The sequence below is a fragment of the Rhea pennata genome, chromosome 14 (assembly GCF_028389875.1).
Source record: "Rhea pennata isolate bPtePen1 chromosome 14, bPtePen1.pri, whole genome shotgun sequence".
NCBI lineage: Eukaryota > Metazoa > Chordata > Aves > Rheiformes > Rheidae > Rhea > Rhea pennata.
Window position 1 is genome coordinate 4,765,038 of NC_084676.1, and position 20,233 is coordinate 4,785,270.

General features: G+C 35.2%; 2 protein-coding genes across 2 annotated transcripts in view; one reads left to right on the top strand and one right to left on the bottom strand.

The window, feature by feature from the left end:
- Positions 1–20,233, bottom strand: part of DOCK2 (dedicator of cytokinesis 2) — a 196,295-nt gene that overhangs the window by 97,275 nt on the left and 78,787 nt on the right. The gene's annotated exons all lie outside the window — the stretch shown is intronic.
- INSYN2B (inhibitory synaptic factor family member 2B) lies at positions 2,855–15,741 on the top strand. Its single transcript, XM_062587567.1, has 3 exons — positions 2,855–4,240; positions 7,270–7,344; positions 15,555–15,741. Exons 1-3 carry the CDS (start codon positions 2,868–2,870, stop codon positions 15,739–15,741), a joined length of 1,635 nt encoding a protein of 544 aa, XP_062443551.1. The 5' UTR covers positions 2,855–2,867.

The following is a 20,233-nucleotide window of genomic DNA, read 5'->3' on the forward strand; positions in this document are numbered from 1 at the left end:
TCCTGAAATTTGATGATAGAATAATACCACATTACTACATTGCATAAATTATAATACATTGTCTGAATGTAACATGAAGCTACGTAAGTCTGCTAAATCCCATGACAACATCATTCCCACTAGACCCCTCTCATCAGCTCTTGTAAATTAAGTATTGTGGAGCCTGTTCAATGCTTAAATAAAAGGTATACTCAGATAAGAGCAGCACTGTTTTTTCTAAAAAAGCATAAAGCTAATGAAGTCACTATTGGAACACTAACCTGAATTAATGCTATGGCGAGAATTTAGTCCCAGTCTTAAGAATCACTGTAATCAAAAAAGCAAACCATACTTCCCATATTTTGCATTACTTTCTCTTCCTGCCCCTATTCTATTCTATTATTGTAGCTGGTTGCAGATTTAGCATGTTTTACCACAATGTACAGGAATGATATTTTCCTTCAAGTACATCTCATGAGTAACTTCCGAAGTTTTAAGACTCAAGATCTGCTACCAGTCCAGCACCATTTGCTGGACATCCTGAATTTTGGGCCAGTCTGCTCTGGAATGATTTGGGTAGAAAACTCACATTTAAATGAAAGTCTATTATACAGATTATTTGTGTGGAAAACAACAAAACTACCCGTAACACCATGAAAATCCAGACTGTGAAGAGTCCTTGCCAAAAGATGTATCAAAGGCATATCAAGTCAAAAGTGCATAATATGAACAAAATGATATATAGCTCACACACTCATACATATTCTATCCCCCAAAGCCATTTTGAGTCTAAATCTGTATCAGCAAAGATGCCAAAATATTCTACCAAAGTAACTTTAATATGAAGATACTGAAACAACAATATTGCTCTCAGCATATATGATTACTAGTCACCTGTGAAGCTGTCTACTCACATGGGCGAAGGTCAATGTACAATCTTCACTCCCACTAGCCTTTTTACTTTTACTGCGGCTTTACTACCTCGCACATTCGCTAACACCACATTTTACATGACTCTCGTGCCTGTGTCATGTCACTGGTCAACAGTCAGCCAGCTACATTTAACACATGGGTTGATGTTCCAGGAAAGAGGCAAGAATACTGTGCAGCCCTTTAGTAAGCAGAACATACCACTAAACACCCCTTTCCAGCACAGCTGATAAGTTTAAAGTAAATCATCCACGTTCCACACAAGCACAAATTTATGGAAGATTCACCATGGTACTCAGCACGTGGAATGCATCTGTAACCTGCACAGAGAGTGACAACTAGCATCTTAAATTTCATTAATATTATTTTTATGAAATACATAAAGAGAACTTGAAAAGTTCTCATTACACCTTAATCTATGAAAGTAACATTTTTGTGGCAAACCAATCCTCATAATTAAAATGGCAGCTGCGATAAACTGATATGAGTAACGCTTCATATACTCATGCAGTCAACTTCAGTCTTGAACAAATATTTTATATTGCATAGGAAAGACTTTTCATGAGCTCACAAAATGTTCCATGTATGTATTACTCTTATTTTAAAATATCAAGACAATTTATTCTCCCTTGTTAAAAGATATGTTCTCAAATTTGAGCACATACAACGGGAAACATCTGAGGAAACGCAAAAAACCAGAGCAAAACAAAACCTAAACTGAGTCATGTCTGAACCTTAACTTGCCCCAAAATAAAACACTCACTTATATTTTTCAGTCTTCGTGCATTTCAACCAACTACAAATAGACTAAGTAGCCATTTTCAAATCTAAAACAAGATTTAAGACTTCAGGCCTATGTTTAAGAGCTCAAGTTCAAGCCTGCATATAGCATGACTTTGAAGCACAGATCACAAAGAAACCTACCTCTCTGAATATTTATAATATATATTTGGTTGTTTTAAGATACTTCATATGAGGAAAACTTTAAATAGTTCATAATTATAAGATATTTTTCAGTTTATATAGAAGTGTCTAACTGCTGAAGAAGTAAAAACATTGGAGATTAAGTTGATAAAGACAGCAGAAGAAAACAACAGTATTCGGCAATTTATTAATTTACAACTGTTGTCTTTTCACTTTCAGGAAACACTATTTGCTGTTCTGCATTTTCTGGTTACTTGGTTTGGACGGCTCTTCTGACACCAAAGTACTTGCAGAACTTGCCAGAATGAAACAGTCCTCAGACACTGTTGGCTTTATACGTGCATAAACTAATGCAACAACTACACATCAAAAATTTTTCACTGAATCCTGCTGGATGTTGTATTTTTCCCTTATCAGAAGTGGCTGCTAAGATAAAAAGATGGCTGAAGAAGAGAAAGCATCTCTAATGCAAGCATTTCATTTTAGTATTAATGGATATGTACCATCAGTAAAACTATGCACCAGAAATAAAAGTGCCCCCCAAAATTATCATGCCTGTTGTTTACACAATATGCAAATAAGTAGTATGTGATTAGTCTATGATAAAAAGCCTGTAACACTAATGGAGCGCTGTCAAATAGCAGCTATTAGGAAAGCCATAGATTTAAACTTATCTGTAAATCAGTCATCAGTAAGCTTATCCATCTGTGACAATTTTGTAATACAGAAATCATGTTAGCTTCAGACCATAAAAAAAAACACTTCTGCATTCCCTAGCTACAAGAAAACTTTCCTTAAATCAGTTATTTCATTTCTTTACCTTAGTATGCTTGGTTTAATCAATAATAATATGCACTAAAAAGTATCATTTTATCAAAAACAAAAATTGAAAGAGTATTCCTAAAGCGAGCATATCAGCTAGAATTATATGCAAGAAAAACAAGAATGAAAGGCTTTGCATTTTTATTAGTAGTTAAGGTATTCCTTTATACCTAAGGAATAATCGCAAGATGCTGTTCAAATGACCTAATGAAATGGGTCGCAAAGAAACTCATTACTTGCAGACTTTAAGCTGTGACTCAATGGCCCAGCAAAACATGAAAATGCGCCCAGCACTACTGAAAAGGAACAGCCTGGATTCAGCTGATTTCATGAGGCAGTCACATCACCGCAGAAGCAAATCTCAGCAAGTGAGATTCAAGGACGATGGTACGATGGGTGTCACAGAAATGGATACTCCTCCTGCCCAAGGTGCAGCATTCCTGGCTGCAAATACAAAAATCAATAGTCACCCAATTCTTTTGCCAAATCAATCTCCATCCTTCCCAAGGGCTCAAAAAGGCCTTCAGAATATTGCCATACAAACGTCTCCAAGCCTCAGGAAACACCTCCCAGTTTTTAAAAAGAAAAAGCTGACAGTAAGCAAATCATTAACAGAAATGACAACTGAACCTGTATATTCCATCCAAGTAAATGGCAATATTTCTGAACAAGACATAATCCCTTCAGACATCTCCTACGTAAGGATAACTAATAATTTAGAAGACAGATTTAGCAGAAGCGAGGTGGACAGTCAGTTACATCAAAAACCAACAATAAAATCACAATGCAACGGACCTACCCAGTCAGATTCTGACAATTTCTCAGTACCAGAAAAGACAACTGTTTCAGTACAGGTGCCTGAATACATACATCTGAGTTTTCCACAGGACAGTAATGCTTCCGTGGATGCACTAGACATGACCACGGATTTAAGTAATTCACTGCATTCCTCTACTGTCATAAAACAATCCAGTGAAAATAACACACCGTCTTCTAATCCTGAAAAGTCGCATCCTTGCTTAAGAAATTCCAGTTACTGCACTGAATGCAAACCACATTCTGACTCCTGTGATGCGGACTGGGAGTTACCTGTAGCTAAGTTACCTGTAGCCAACAAAGACGCAAGTAGTAAGGAAACTACTCCTTTGTCACCTCCACCAAATCACCATTTATCTCCTTGTTTCCTCAGAGACTATCAGCAGACCAGGGAGCATGAAACAGATTCCAACTGCGTGACACTAACAAATGATGATCATGCAACAATGTCATTGACCAGCAGTAAAGCATCAAAATCCATTCCTTCACGTCACACTGAGATCGAGAAAAACACCCAGCCAGATATTTCAGACTGTAACAACTGTATAGGATTTCACATAGAGTCTTACCTGCCAAGGAATGAAATAAACCGACAAACCAACAAAGAGATTATAGAAATGAATCAAATTCATTTGGCACATGGAGAACTATGTGCCCTACAAGGCAGGCTGCAGTCTGTAGAGGAATCCTTGCACTCAAACCAGGAGAAGATTAAAGTCCTTTTGAATGTAATTCAAGACCTGGAAAGAGCCAGAGCCCTCAGTGAAGGGTATGGTGCATTTTAATATTAGAAACTATTTTACTGGGTAATTTATCAGAACTCTGAAATAGATACTAGCATTCTTTTAACCTTTGCTATTGAAAGAAAAATCTTTCCTTGAAATATTTAAAGGTGAGTTTGAAGAGCTGTATCTCATCCACTGTTTCTGATATTTGGGCCTTTGTAGAGAAGTCTCTTTATAGTTTGGCTTTAACACCACATTTACTAAATCTAGCATGAGAAGCTGTTTAACAGCTCATTTTTATTTAGATTTATGGTATCAAATACAATGTTACCAACACATGAGAGCTGGCAGCCTGCATCCAGCTAAAATCTCTACGCATTGGCAACAACAAAACCCAACAATCTAATATACTAATGAAATATAATAGAAATCAATGGCAGGCTAACCATCTCTTACTACCAAGTTCAGATATGCACTCAATGACAAAGTAGTCTTACTGCAGAAATGGTTTGCATTAGCAAAAACACGCTTCTATTGAATAAATAATTTATGCCTTCGCAAGCAAGTGGCCGAAGTAATGCATCTGCAGACTTTTTTGGGCACCACATTGCTGGTTGCATTTCATGACACCACAAACAACACAGCTGCTTAAGGGAAATGCTTTAAGGAAAAGGCACAATGGTGAGTCAACTTCAAGAGGTTCCATGTGCTATTAAGACTTCCCTGAGGCTGGAGTTTGGGGCTTAAAAGGCATTAAAGCATGAACATAGAGTATGTGATGACTGTTAACAAGAATTTAAAGAGTATCAGCCAGAGATTTTAGAATGACCATCTACTGTGCTGGTGTAAGAGTACATAATCCAAATTTATTCTTAGTATGTTCTCATAGTGACCTCTAGCCTAGGGCTGCAAGATTTAACTTATTTATGCCGTATAAATAATACTATAAATGCAGCTAGTCTAAACACCAAAGAACTCACATCTTTGTATGACAAAGGAAGTTAAAACAGAATTTAGTACACTTCTATGTTCAAAATACATATTTTAATATCCTAATAATGCTTTCCAAACCACTAGCAGTGGTTCCAACTTACAATATATGTGCCTATGTTAAATATCCATGTTCTGTTTTACGATAATGCTTCTCTCAAATAACTTACCTTTGAAAAAAATGGCAAACAAATCTTCTCAAACAATTATGAGAACCAAGGATTCCATTTTTTTTAAAGATAAAACAAGGGGAAGTCTATTATCACACATGTACTTCCATACTTAGCACAACTAACCTAGGCATCCAGAATTAATCATCTATGTGCAGTTAGCATGTGAGTAAAACTGCATCCTTCATTTTAATATCAAATAACGTTTGTCAACAGTATTTCCCAATTATACTTAATGGATAAACCCGACCCAATCTGATACAAGCTTCCACACTTCCAGTTGCTCTACAAGCATCACAAAGAGAAGGTTGCGCTGGGCAGGGTCACTGGCACTAAAGAAAAGCAGGGAACACAATACTGACTTGCTCATGTGACTCAAGCCCCAAGTCTTTGCACACATCCCCATGAGGACTGAAAAAGTTTGCACAGCCATGCAAAAACGTGTTCAGATAAAATTGAATAAGCTGCCATTTTAAACTCCGCTATTCTCCTATAATTTCTGAAGAATAATCTATCTATTCTGATTTTCTTACGAAGGATTCTTTCATTCACAAAGCATTTTATCTGGGGACTGGAATTATCCCCTTTCTCCAATCCACACTCCAAATACAAATTTTCACATACTTAAAAATGAAGTTATACTGATCAATTTAATGTATATTTACTCTGTACAGTTTACCTTTTTAATCTGGAAACATTATCCAGTAACACATATCCACTTGTCAGCAGAAGGATATTTCTGTTTATTTCCAGTGTGCCAGTCTAAGTTCTTCTCCCATGTAACATTTTTCCATATAATTGAGCTCCAACTATCCTTTATGACAGTTCCTCTAATTCATTCTTCTCTATCCCAAAAGCCATACAATTTTCTAGCGCTAACTTTACAATGGCCTGTCAAGAGAAATCCATCCACACATATCCACAGTAGAACTGCAAAAATATTTCTAAAACACCAGAAGAAAATTTCGTTCCGTAAATTATATCAAGGACAGGGTTTCACACTAAGACTCCAATTACAAGCTTCAATCCAGTTTGCTAGAATCATCTACAAACTGCAACAGTAAAACTGAACATTATAAGTGATTCTGAAGGTAGCATAACAATATGAAGAAAGACCTCTCTTATTCCAAAAACAATCAGAAAACTATTTTGGTCCCAACTGAATTCTTCTAATTCCTGTAAAACTGGCTTAATATAAACATAATGCTTACTTCAAATATAAAGAGCTACTGACCTCAGTGTTTCTAATTCAGATCTTCGCATCATAAAAATGATTTAACTCTCATTTTTAAAACAGTCTTAGAGTATTGTGAATCCCAAGCTATGGTATTTTCAGAAATGACACCTCATGTCCTGTCTTACTAGATTATTCATTAGGGCAAATTTCATAGCCAGTAGAGGTAAATCAGTTTTTCTACTTTACATCTATATCAAAATTGCTGTGATGGTGCCTTCAGAGGTATAAAAACTCAAAGTAGCTTTGGTTTTTTTTTTAATTAAGGAGTCTAACTTTCTAAATTATTAGCAGTAAAAATCTGGCTTGTTTATAATGAAGTAAATAAAAAAAGGTGAAAGAATGGAAAATATAAGAGTAAGACCACCTTGATTCACAGAAAGCATTGGCTATTCAAATATTTCCAGGTGTGCTTATCAACAGTATTGTAACTAAGTGCTTTTGCAACAAGTGCTCGTGTAAAACACAAAAAAATAGCATCTTCAAAAGCAAGAGGTACAAAAACCAAGACAAAATACAAACCAACTTGGATTTTAATTGTTTTAAAGCTATCTTCTAATAATAAAAATTAGCATTTGAATTTTCAGCAAGGTGGTGCGCACACATGCACACATACAAAAAAGAAATATGTCAAAGCACCTATGAAAACACAAATTACATGAACTGTTGTTTATTGCAGGCGCAACTTCTACCACACTGGTCAAGATCTCAACAACTGCAGCACCTGTCAGAACACTGCATGCATCATTTACAGGTACTTCACTCCCTCACACTACTTGGTATTGTCTGTATACCCCTCAGAAATGTACACTGTTTTGCTTAAAACTATTTAAAGTTCTGTTACTATAAATCAAGTTTTTTTTAAAATGACCAAAAGAAAAATCTGAGTTATGCTCTTTTTACTAAAACACACAGAGCAGTTAATGCTGGTGTTATCTGAAAGGGGTGCTGCACTTATGCAAATTCCAAGAAGAAACTTGTGTGTTATTCTTACTGGCACGCATTGCAAGTCTAAGTGGCTTATGATGATTAAATTCCCTTTGTATATTATATCTTTTAATCTGATATCTCTACAATAAATTCCAATCTTGGAAAAATAAAGAATCAATTCTCCAAATGCCAGTAACCTATAGCTACAGTTCATGTTCCTAAGCAGAACTGCTAAAAAATCCCACGCTTCTCACTTCTGCAAATGTTTGTTATCATTTTGAGAGGGAAACTGCAGTTTTTGTTAGTTGGTTCGTAAGAGTTTAACTCTGTCATAACGAGTTGTTTAAGCTGCGCATGTTCCAGACATTGCATCTATACAGGCAGCCGGAGACGTTCTGCAGCTTCCCAAGCACTGCCCAGACGCTGGCCACACAGCCTCCGTCACGCAGCACGGCTAGCCCGCCCGCTCCGCAGGCGGCTGCCAGAGCCTGCACCAATTCTGAACCCCCTTATCCAGTCACTGCTGCCTCAACCACGAGGCAGGAAATGCATCTTCAGTTAGAGCCCATAAGTTACGCCATGCTCTTCACATAGGTATTTGGAGGCTAGTTTCCCAGAACAGAAGCCTAACCTACTATTGTTTCTTTCGAGACAGTATTTCATGCTGCACTCCTTGATACACTATTAAAATCCCTAGGCCCGCAGTAATCCCATTTCTTTCCTCATATCCCTTCTACACTGCCTGTGGCTCCTGTTTATGCTCCACACCATACTACTGTGAATATGCTTGTTCTTTGTCTAACTGCCAAATTTATTTTTTGTTCAACGACTAACCACCCAGTAACGTAAAATTTTGTAGCGCCCCACCTTCCCCAAAAGCAGGTTTTTTATTTTGGATGTTCACTGTTTTTTCCCCACTTTCCCACAGTAAGAATTGAAGATTTTTTTTTTCCTACAGTAAGTACATCACTGTCATTTGTACTTACTTAGAACCAAACATAACTATTCTCCATAAAATTGAAAACGATATTGTCCATTTTTAGTCTTCCTATGATTCACAAAACCAGGCCATCCCTAAATGTTCCATTCACATCCAAGATAAAATTGACAGCATTTTCAGGGATACACTTAGGTGTGATTGTTTATCCTCTCTTAAAAGCTTAAATAAAGCTAAATTTTATTCATATTGTTCTCATGATTATTCAAAAGTACACTACTTTGAATAAGAAAAATTATTTTTATAAGTCACGAAACACTAAAATCACATTATGTAAAAGCAACTGAGCTGATTGTTCCTTTTACATCCCAAATTACAGTTACAATTCTATGATACCATTATAAATAGGTCTAATAAGCCAAAGGGAAACAAAAGAGAACCACCTCGAGCTTCCTAAAGCAGTCAATCACACGGCAGTTATGGTGAACTTCATATTGAAATAGCAGGAGATTTCTTAGTGTCAAAAGTCTCTGACAGCATAGTTACATATTCATGTATTAGCAAGTGGCTATAAAATGTGAAAAAATAAATTCTTTTGCATGCAAGAATCATGTGCCCTAAAAAAGAAAAAAAAAATACTACAGTGAGCTTTGGGGAACAGCTAAGCCAAGGCAGATAAGCAAAATGATACTGCTAGCATACCCATCGCTCCAGCAGGTTCTTCTAATAATAGAACATGAAGCAGAACACAAAGCTTATTTCGTCTTCAGTGAAGACTGTCCTTCTTCTGAAAACAAATCATTAGACATTATCTGTTATCAGCTACAACTTGCATGTGAATAGGTAAATATTTAAAAAACCCTCATCTCTGGCTTTGTTTTCTTCTTCAAAAATTCTTTCTGACATTAGCCTGTAAGTTTGTGTTTTTATTTTGTTTTCTTTTTCGTTATTTTCTTCGACACTGAAGAAAGCAAAACAGAAAGCCACAAAGTGAAATTTTTCAGCTTGCAGACTCTTTTGCATGTTTCTTTTACTGACCCTGCAGGCTTCCTCTCCCTTGCCCTTCTTTTAGTCATCCTACTAATTAATTAAATTATAATCCTCATGATTTCATATGCTAATAAAGAAATAACCTAAATAATTAACTGCTTCACTTCAATCCTAATTCAATTAAGAATGTTATAATTTCCTTATCATATCTTGGTATCCTCAGGGACAAACAAGGCAAGACCAAACTTCAGCAGCCGAATTGCCCTCTGGCTCAAAGCTCACTGCATTCACACCCAAAATTAAATACTAAGTGAAAAAGATAACTGAAAGCGTTCTTCAGTAAACAGATCAATCTTATTTCCTATAACAGGCTGATTCAGAGCAAGATATTTTCAGATACTTTATCTTATGCATCTCTAAAATATATGTCTTCATCCTCACATACGGCACAACAGATATTAACCACGCTTAGTGAGTGATGCATCTGGAGAAAAATAAAAAAAAAAAAAAAGAAAGAAAGAAAGGTTTGATTCAAAAGGTATCTTGAAAAATGATCTTGCCTAGTTTTGCAAATTCTAACAGCTTAGAGATTTTGAAAACAGGAGAAATTGAAGGACAAATATGGTATTACTTAACCAGTCAAAATGTTCTCTTACGTTTCCAAAATCAAGATTGAGGAATACTTTGGGAGTGAGGATGCTTTATTTCTCAGAGGCAGAAATGGTTACAGAATTTTTGAATTTCTTGAATTTTTGTGCTAATCTTCCTATTAGCTTTCTCCTCCTATTCTTACACCTGCAACCAAGCCTGCAAAAGGAGAATCAGTTTTACACATACAGAGCTGCAACATGGTCTCATGTCTAATACACTGCGACTCCCAGTTCAAATGTCTGGCCAGCTTCTGAGAGCTGCATGACATTAAGATGACTACAGTTTTGCATTCCTATCTGTAAAATGGAAGCTACATAAAGAGTCCTATTTAAGCCAAACTACCAGGAAAGCTAAAGAAAAACGGAGACTAAGAAGGACATTTGGAATAGGTGGCTGATTTGCCAAACTCCCTGCATACCCAGCTGACTTCCATTTTAACTGTAACTAATAGCACCACCATGCAAACTAAGAAACGCCAACGAACTTCAAGTTTCTCCAGTATATAACTTAAATTCTAACTTCAGAATATTAAGAAATATATTGCACAAATGCAGCATAAACAGAGCTGTAGCTCACAATTCACCATTTTACCTCCTTTCTGGTAAGGCCATACACTGCAGGCTTAAGAGAATGACATGAAAATAAGACGAGCGCATAGTCAAAATTTACATACGATACCTTAAGTCTCATTTAAAGAGTCAGGAATATGTTTCAAACCAAAGTTATTGGAAAATTACAATATTGCTGCTATTTTAACCCTTTTTGCACTCCTGGTTTTGGGAAGGGAACTTTAAAGGACTTTACAGCTGAAGAACTAATGAGAGCACTGGCTTATTGAAATCACCAACTTATTTTCCTGGCTTCTTCCTCCCTCACAATAAAAAACATTTACATCTATACATACTGCATTTCTGATGCACTGCAACCTTTTCAAGTTTAAGAAAAAATACAATTCTATCTATTAATATCTTTGCCATGCTCCAAACAGTCTCATAGCTCAAGACAACGCACAAAAACAACGTACAGATGCAAAAAGTCTGCACTACTGTTCATAATAAATATACACAACTAACATACATTAAAAAGCAAAATTACTAGAATGTAATTTTAAAAAATAAACACACCACGAAGGCATTCCTTTTCCAAGTTGTCACATTTATGGCCAAATGAAACTTTATATTTCTTTGCATTCTCTTCCTTTGGGAACTGAAGTACTTTGTAGAAAATGATGAACTTGCCAATGAGAAACTGCAAAGATCAAGTGGAGAAGTTAGCAACTACAGTGCATAACGGCAGAACTTGATTTGAAACATTCTCAGGCAGGTTTTGTAATTTCAAAGACACTAGTATGTTCCAGAAGTTTTTGATATGGAACAGGTTCTCTACATAAAACCAGCCCTTTATTTATGACCTAGACTATAAATATGCTTGTGGCATGGCATTGCTGGCAGTATAGAATGACTCTTTAGATTAATATACAAAAAGAAAGGACAAATGACTTTCATCTTGAAAGGATTTTCTATACTTCAAAGAATATGGCAGATCTTAAGCTTTGCAAGCTTTAAACGTTTTTCCTTCTAATTTTTTTATGGATATTAGCAATAAAATATAGTCCTAAAAGTGTTCTTCAGACCATATTTTCTAGATGAGCCAAACTTAAAGAGTTTGACATGCTTATTAGGCAAAGCCAGGGTTGGACACAACACTGCAACTTATTTTTCCACACAGAACTCAATTGAGTACTGATATCCTTAACTCCTGCTAATGAATATTGTATTTATTCTTCTCAAAGTATTTTACACGTAACTAATTAAACACTGTAACGTGTCTATCAGATGAACTCATTAGTCTTCTCTACAGCCCAGCAGAAACTCCAGAGGTTACATTACTTATCCAAAAACAAAGAGCAAGTCTGTACAAAGACAAAGATTCAGGACAGTATAGATTTCCTTATTTGGGCACGTTGTCACCCCTCACAAAAAACAACCTCTGAGATCCCTAAGTCCATAAAAGTTGAGCATTTTTATTGGACTCTACAGCAAAAGAGACCACTCTCTAGATTTTTTATACAAACTACTTTTTATCATAGGATGCCTTTTCTCTTCAGAGGAGTAAATTCCGCAGCTTAGCCTACCCTTTAGCTTATGCAGTTCCAATCCAGGAAATAAATTCTGAGCAACAGTTATAAGTGTCTGAAGTAATGAACAGACAAAAAGGCAAAAGATTGGTGAGCCTTTTGATTTTCTTGCTTGTTTTTAATTACAATGGTGCCTGGAGGCACCACAATGATGAGCAGAGTGCATACAATAGAACGCAATTCCTGCTGTGAACAGTTTCTAATCTTATCAGACGAAGTAGAAGACAGCAAGAAAAAACATTAATATTCATTCTTATATACATGTAAGCACGAGAGACAGTTACAATAAAGCACTCAGAGCAACTAATATTTGAAGTTCATTACAGGCTCATTAGACAATGTTCTGAAAAAAGTAATTGTGCTCATCAGTTTTTCTAAAAGATACACGTATTTTTTCTACTAACGTGGCTTTACTGTTGTCATTAATTATAGAGTCAAGTGTTGCATCTTGTTCTCCTTTCCCTTGCTCTTAAAGAACCTAAGTCATCAGGGATCCAAATGCAGCAGTGTGTTGTACTACTGTCAGTGAATCATCTTTTATTATGTACTTTTTAAGTAGTCCTTGAACCAATCAATTTGCTAACCTCGTGTCAATCCAGGTGTTGATTAAACTGACTGGTAAAGCAGTAGAGAGCCTTTCATTCTCATAGTCACACAAAATTCAGATCAGATATATAACAGCTGTACGTTTAGCTTTATTAACAACTATTCAAGCAGTTTATGTGAAATGACTTGGGACTTTCAATCTAGATCCTATCAGACAGTTTGTATTACAATAAATGGAAGTAGCAACCACAAGCAAACAGTTATCTCAGAATACAAAGGACAAGTATTAAACGGAGACTGAACCGATCTCCTGCCTCTGGAGAAGATCTCTCCAACATTAAATTAGAAATGTGGAACATGGACATATATTATCCTTGCAGTAGGTACGTTAGAAACAGAACATGCCCTTCTCCAGCGCTCCTGATTTATGACTTCTGAAGAGTATCAAGTGGCACTTTTAACACTATACAGATAAAATAGAAGAGACAGATCAAATTTGCCTTTCTACATCACTTGCCTCCTTCTTCCCCTTTAATTTCTTATATAATTATTATATATTTATTATATGTTACTCCCTGACTATAGCTCTCTCTCCAACTCTTCTCTGCATTAGAATTCTGTATCTTTCTTTTTGCCAGCTGAGTCACTTTACTTCAGTTAAAAACCTCAATCACATTAGTTATAAAGGGAAATAAGCTTCTAGTTAATTTCAACATATTATTCAACACAACGTTCACGCATTTTTATGTATCTATAAATACACACACAGAACGTAATTAATATAGTGTTAACAGAAACATACTAGTTTTACAGATTTCTTTCTCATAGCCCAAACCAGGAACAGGACCTGACTGCAACATCTCTTACGCAAACATACCTAATGATGATGCTTTATTTTCTTCCAAAGAGTTTTAGGGAAGAAGAAAAAAAAAGAAAGTCTCCTTTCCCCTCTCCCATCCTCCTGCAAATTCAGCTGACAACTCCCATTATCCCACCCAGAAAAGGTGGTTGGAATAAAGATTAATACTGGTCACTCAGTACAGACATAACCTTAAAGAGCAGCATTTTTATGAAGTTGTTAATTACCAGCTGATTTTCAGTGTCACAAATATGGAACTTGAGGCATTTCAAAATTTCTTCCTATTCTGTACAGCAGTATAGAATGCTGAACTTCATTAGTATGAAAATCATTCCTGATGGTAAAAAATTAAGATTTCTTTTTCAATGCAATTGGCTAGAACACTGCCTTGCATTAATATGACAAGTTATTACACCAAAAAAAGTAACTGCCACTTTTATTTACATAGAAAGTAACACTCCCCAGACTGCAAGTTGCCGTAGCTATTTCCCAGGATATCTAAATCCCCTGCCAGCTTAAATTTTACAAAGATGAGCATGACATTAACCATTCAACCTTCTACATGACTTAAATGTCCAAGCATAACCCATTTTTCATTCGTTTTTTTCCATAGCACGTGAAACAGATTTAATCACTCTTCATCTCATCCTTGACTACTTAGACAGCTACTTCTAATTCTCACTAGATTTCTGGTCATCAGTATCTTGGGTGAAGGTAAAAGCTCATTTCTGATACCTTCTCAGAGTAAGCATTCTTTTCATAGATAATTCAAAACATCACATAATAGAGATATTTAAAAATAACTGTAACAAAAATTTAAGGGTTCAGAACCCTTAAATCGACAGAGTGAAAAAAGACAACCATTTGTTAAATCCCTTTACCTACATGGGTCCTCAATAACAGGCTCAAAGCAGGTTTAAGGAACAGGAGTAATGGCTGAGAGTGGCCAGCAAGCATGTGGAGAAGACGAAGGAAAACAAATTCAACCACCAACATATTGGTAAGAAGTCTGAACTATCTGTATATTTTTAGTACAAATGTTGTACCTGTTTGTTTGGTTCCAAGCTTGGCTTGTATTTTCAAGACACTGCATCAGCTAGTAATTAACAAGGAATGGGGGCAAGAAGAAATTGTCATTGCAGAGAAATGCTTATCTTAACAAAAAGCACAAACTACGAAGAATTTTATTTTATGGTTAAGATACTTATGGTCAAGTTCACAGAGGTTATACTTAACATCATCCTCAACACATCATCTTCAACTGTAAAGCAGCACATTGGAACAGAGTAATCTGAAACAAAATGATGCCCACTCATAACAGCAAGAGCATATTGTCCATTAAAAAAGGAACCATTAGGAATTGTTACAGGAGGTAACAATTCAAAGTCAAAAAAAAAAAATGCAATAGCCACTTCCACATCTTATGCAATAGGTGGGCTAAATATAAACTACAGAGCATAATGAAAACAAACTGTATAGGCCATTTCTTCTTCATTACATTTTAAACTCTTCTGAGAAACTGTCACATATATTGGCAGGCAGCACATACACAAGCATGATTTTTAATAGTTTAATGTAAAAAAGGAAAAAATAGTGAAAGGTAAGTACGTATGAACTGCTATGCAAATGAAGGAAAACATTATCTAACATTACAGATCGTGTGCATTGTTTTTCCCCTTAATCTTGTCCCATTGCGTTTGGGCCCAACGCTGCAGTTCTTACCTCACATAAATGAAGAGGATTCCTTCAGAGATGGTTAATAGATGAACTTTTCAAGGCAGCAAGCTACACTGTCTTGCATTTTAATCAGTCTTTGATATTGAATAATGTTCTAACAAAGCAAGCATCTTTTCCACATGTTTCTAAAGAAGGAATTTCTCATTTATTAGCTTAATCTCTTCATTTTTTCCATAGTGTAGAATATGACTTCAGACAACAAGAAGGAAGATTTCATCAGATTTTGAAAAGGCTGGATCACGTGGAACAAAGTTCAGCTACAGCTTCTCCTCAAAAGTTACCACCTGATCCTCCAATTCCCGAGAAAAAGGAATCAAGAAGGAAAACAAAAAAGATGAAAAAGAAATGCTTCTGGTGGATTTGATTGCCTTATGGATCGTATACAGAAACATACAGTTTTTACATTTCAAAAGACATTAGAATACATATGAAGAGATCTATGAACACACATCTACAAACTGTGCTATAGTGAAATCACAAGCAGAAAGCCGAAAGAAGTTTAACAGAGTATCTGAAAATATCAGATACATTGAATTTACTTAACAAATCATCTCACTGAATAAATACACAAGAGACTATTTTCAACAAAACTGTAACTTTTTCTCATTTTTCTTCAGGGACACTTTCACATGCTTTGTAAAGACAACTTTTTTTCAGCCTTCGAAAAATAGCAATTAAATCTCTACTTTAAAAAGCAATTGTAGACAAAGCTAAGAACGTCATTCACTCTTCATTTCCTACTTACAAGCAACACGGACTGAAAAAATAAAAGAATATGCATTGATCACTAGACAAATTACATAAGCAAGTACAACTTTAGGGTGATACGTACAACTTTAGGGTGATACGTGTTGGTAAAAAAAAAAAAAAAAAAAAAAAATAAACAGAAAAGAAATGCCGGAAGGAGACAACTACAAATATTTCACACCCCCAGTGAAGTATTTTTGTTTCTTTCAACTAATATTTAACCAAAAAAAGAGGAATAAAGAATTTCAGATTAGATGTTACTCCTTCCTTTCATTGGTTAAATTTACAAAGCAATCATTTAGAAGTTTGATTCATTTAATAGACTTCTGTAGAAAGAGTCTCACCATCATAAAATAAGAGAATATTTAAAAAAGTCAAGCCCAACCCCCTTCCCAAAGCAGGTCCAATTAGGTAAGACTGCTCAGGGCCTTGTCCAGTTGAGGTTTGAGTATACCCAAAGACACTCCAACCCCTTTGGGAAATCTGTTCCAGAATTCAACCACTTTTACAGTAAAGTTTTTCCTAACATCTAATGCAACTTCCAGTGTTCTAACATTTGTCCACTGCATCTTGTCCAATCCCAATATACCTTCAAGAGGAGGCTCTGTCTCCTCTCTATCTTCCCACTAGATATTCAGTAAAATCTCTTCCCTAAGCCAGAACCACTTCCCTCAACATGCTGGCTCCTGTCCTGTTAAACCACTTCCGTAATTTGTCCATCCTGAACCTCTATACATTTAAAATGTATATTAGAATATCCAAAAGCACACTTTTTTAGCCTTAATTAAAGAAACAGCCCCATACAGGTCCACATGACACAAAATTAGTTCTAAAATTAGTTTTTAATGAGCTTACCTGTATTATATCAAAACAAATTATATACACTAGAAAAAGTTAATCAGGTGTCAGCACAGTGTTTTTTTTTTTTTTTTTTTAATCTTCAAAAAATAGTTGAGGAACCACCTATTACTAGGTATTCCAACGTAACCTAACTAAAGCTAGAAGTTACTTAATTCATGACAAAACAATCACTATTTGTGTGTGTGGAAGGATATTTTGCAAAGCAAGTTTAAAACACACAATGCAAAGGCCAAAAAGCTACTTTAGGTTTCAGGGAACATATTCATAAAAGTGACTTGGATTAATGAGTTCAAGTAGTGCCAATGTATTCAACAGATTTACCCTGAGATCCTCATTTTAAAGTCATATTGAATTAACTGTGCAACATAAAATTAAAAATTGTGCACTTTTTGTACACTTCTGCATTCCTCCAGCTTGCAGAGTTAATTATATACTTTGAAATACATTGAAGACATCACTTTGCACAGGTATCAAGGAGGACTAACAGGGCAAGAAAACTGGTCTTCATTTGGAAGTGATTATGCTAGATAACATGGCTTAATTTATCAATATTCTAAAGGATTGAGTTTTAAAAAACACTAACATTCACTATGGAAATCACGGGCACAAAACGTTCACTATTCTAGGGGCTTTTTAGAGGAAAAAAGCAAAAGTAGTAAAATCTTCAGCGAGCCAAAAGCTCTTCCACAATAACTTTTGGACATATTAGAGACAATAATCAAACCATTACACCAGATCATGTCATTGTATCACATTCAAAAAAATGTGCTGCTTATGTTGGCAGGCCTGTAACATTCCTACGTACTCTGTATTAGTATCTGTAATTGATACACTCAAGGATCTATTAGTATGTGTTATTCTTCTACTGAAGTAACTTTTAAAAAGATGAGTATCCTCTGCAGTAAAGGTAGAATAATAAGCAATATTGACAGGAGTCATACTAGCAAAGTCAATACTGAACTGTACTGATTTTTCTGTACCGAAGTGATTTTCACCAATTCGTTATTCTATGAAAGGAATCTTTTTTTTTTTTTTTCCTTTTTTAATAATATGCAATAAAAGTTTGATTTTAACCTGCCTTTTTCATTTTTAAAACATACTGAATATATCTTCAAAATACTTTTAAGGGACCCAGATTATTCAATTTAAATGAATTTCAGTATTTTAGTTTGTCACATATTATCAATAAATTTCTGGGGTCATTAAAACTGACCCCAGCATAAGAACAGGAATACCTTGTTTACTTTGAGGCAGTCCAGCCAAGAACAGTTCTGTAAGGCTCTTAGTCTTTCTTTTGATCGGAAAAAACATCAGTACTACTGGAAAACACATGGTGACTTAAATGGTTACTGGTTTTAGATTTTAATGTCTGACCTTGATGGAATTTAAAAGGGTAAATACTTTTTAATTCTTACTTTCCCTGTCAAAACTTATCTTTTGTTTTCCAATTCTCTCTCAGCCACAAAGATAGGAATTACCCATAGGTGGATATAAAATTCTGTTTTCAACATATACACATGCAATAGTGAATACTTAAGTTACCCAGGGCCACCTGGCTCTCTGCTCCCAATACTGGAACATTCACATTTCTTTCAGCCTACCCTCAGGCTGTCTCATGTTTTCAAATTCACCTCCTTTAAGACATACGGTTTTGTTGAAAGAAAATACAAAATCAGAGCTTCCCTCAAGCAATGTCTTTCAGCAGGTTGCTCGTAGGGTACTCCAGGATTTCAGTCAAATAAAGTGAACTTTCAAAAAAAGCCAGACGCTCATCTCCTTTATATGAAGATAATGTAAGAAACTGGCTGGGTGAATGAGTCAGCAGTAGGCATCTGAACACTGTCCTAGTAGCGGCAAAAGCCGGCCAACTTCTGAAACACATGTTTAACATCCAAACAAAAGGCTTATCTGGAACAGAAGCAGAAATTCCACACTTCTCTGACTACAATAAGCACTTAAAAATGCAATAGTTTAACTTTCAAGTAAAAGTATGTCAGGTATTCCTGTTAACATAAATACAGAAAAATATATACCTTGGTAACATGGCATAATTGGAGAGTCTAAGCAATGTGAAAGTGTGATGTGAGGGTTGCTTTTTGTGTTTTTTTTTTTTAATTATTAATAACAACTAATAATAATTCAAATAGAAAGTAGAAAAAATAATAGTATGAGATAAGTACAATGCAGGTGTATGATACCAGGATTAGTAATCCAAGAGAAATAGATTTATTATTAGAAAATAATAGCACTGTTTAAAAAAAAAAAAAATCTCTCCTGTAGAAAAAGATGCTGTAATGCCCCACAACCGCTCCCAGAGTTAAATGTTATTAGTGCACACAATCATACTCTAAAGAAACACATTTGCTTAATAGCACTTGCATATACAATATAATAGGCTTCCCTAAAAACAAGTATTTAAATGAGAACTACAATATGCTATTTGGAAAATACTGTACAGCACAGGGCATATTCAAATATTACATTTGAATTGCTGTTCTATGGAAAGACTCAATCTAACTGTCTTTAAAAATTCAGAACGTATGAATAAAATACTGATTTCTCTCTATCATGCAACGTTAGTTGATGCAGGGGTTTTCGTATTTTCATATATTATAGCTCTCTGAAAAAGCTGTAATACCTAATAATTATGCTAGCCTAATACAAAACAACTTCCTACGGAAATGTATTAATCAAATGTATGTTTTGTAAATTTCTAGGTTCTTTAAATGCGATGTTACCTTTTGCAATAAAATGAGATATTTTCCTAGATTTCAGGACTCAATAATATTACCAAAGACTGAAAGACTGGAATCAATCTGGACTGAAATATTGAACGAAAATATTGTAAAGCTTTAGAAACTTCATATGAACATTTGAATATAATATTTAGCAACAACATCAGCTCTGCAGAATGGTTGCTTTGGTCATTATCTTCCCAAAAGGTATTGTTTCTGCAAGAATATGACATCAGAATTCTATACATTTTTAATTCTCATTATAAATCAATGATGCATACTAAAGTATTTTGAAGATAAAGTATACCTTGGCCACTTCAGTTAACAGAGCATAGGCTTTTTACATCTTCCTATTCTTTAGGATACTAGGAATTCCTTTAAAATGCCAGTAATTGCCTATGTCCAGAACCTTTGCCTGCCTTACCTGTCTATGGATGAAAACCAACAGCAAATGAAACTCTACCTAGTTTTCTTTGCAAAAATCTTTATTCTATACAAATATTGCCTTAAAAT

Excerpts from the sequence above, each read along its gene's own strand:
- INSYN2B (XM_062587567.1), top strand. The coding sequence starts at position 2,868 with ATGGGTCGCAAAGAAACTCATTACTTGCAGACTTTAAGCTGTGACTCA. Across the intron at positions 4,241-7,269 it reads GCCAGAGCCCTCAGTGAAGG|GCGCAACTTCTACCACACTG; the intron begins GTATGGTGCATT and ends TGTTTATTGCAG. Across the intron at positions 7,345-15,554 it reads ACTGCATGCATCATTTACAG|TGTAGAATATGACTTCAGAC; the intron begins GTACTTCACTCC and ends TTTTTTCCATAG.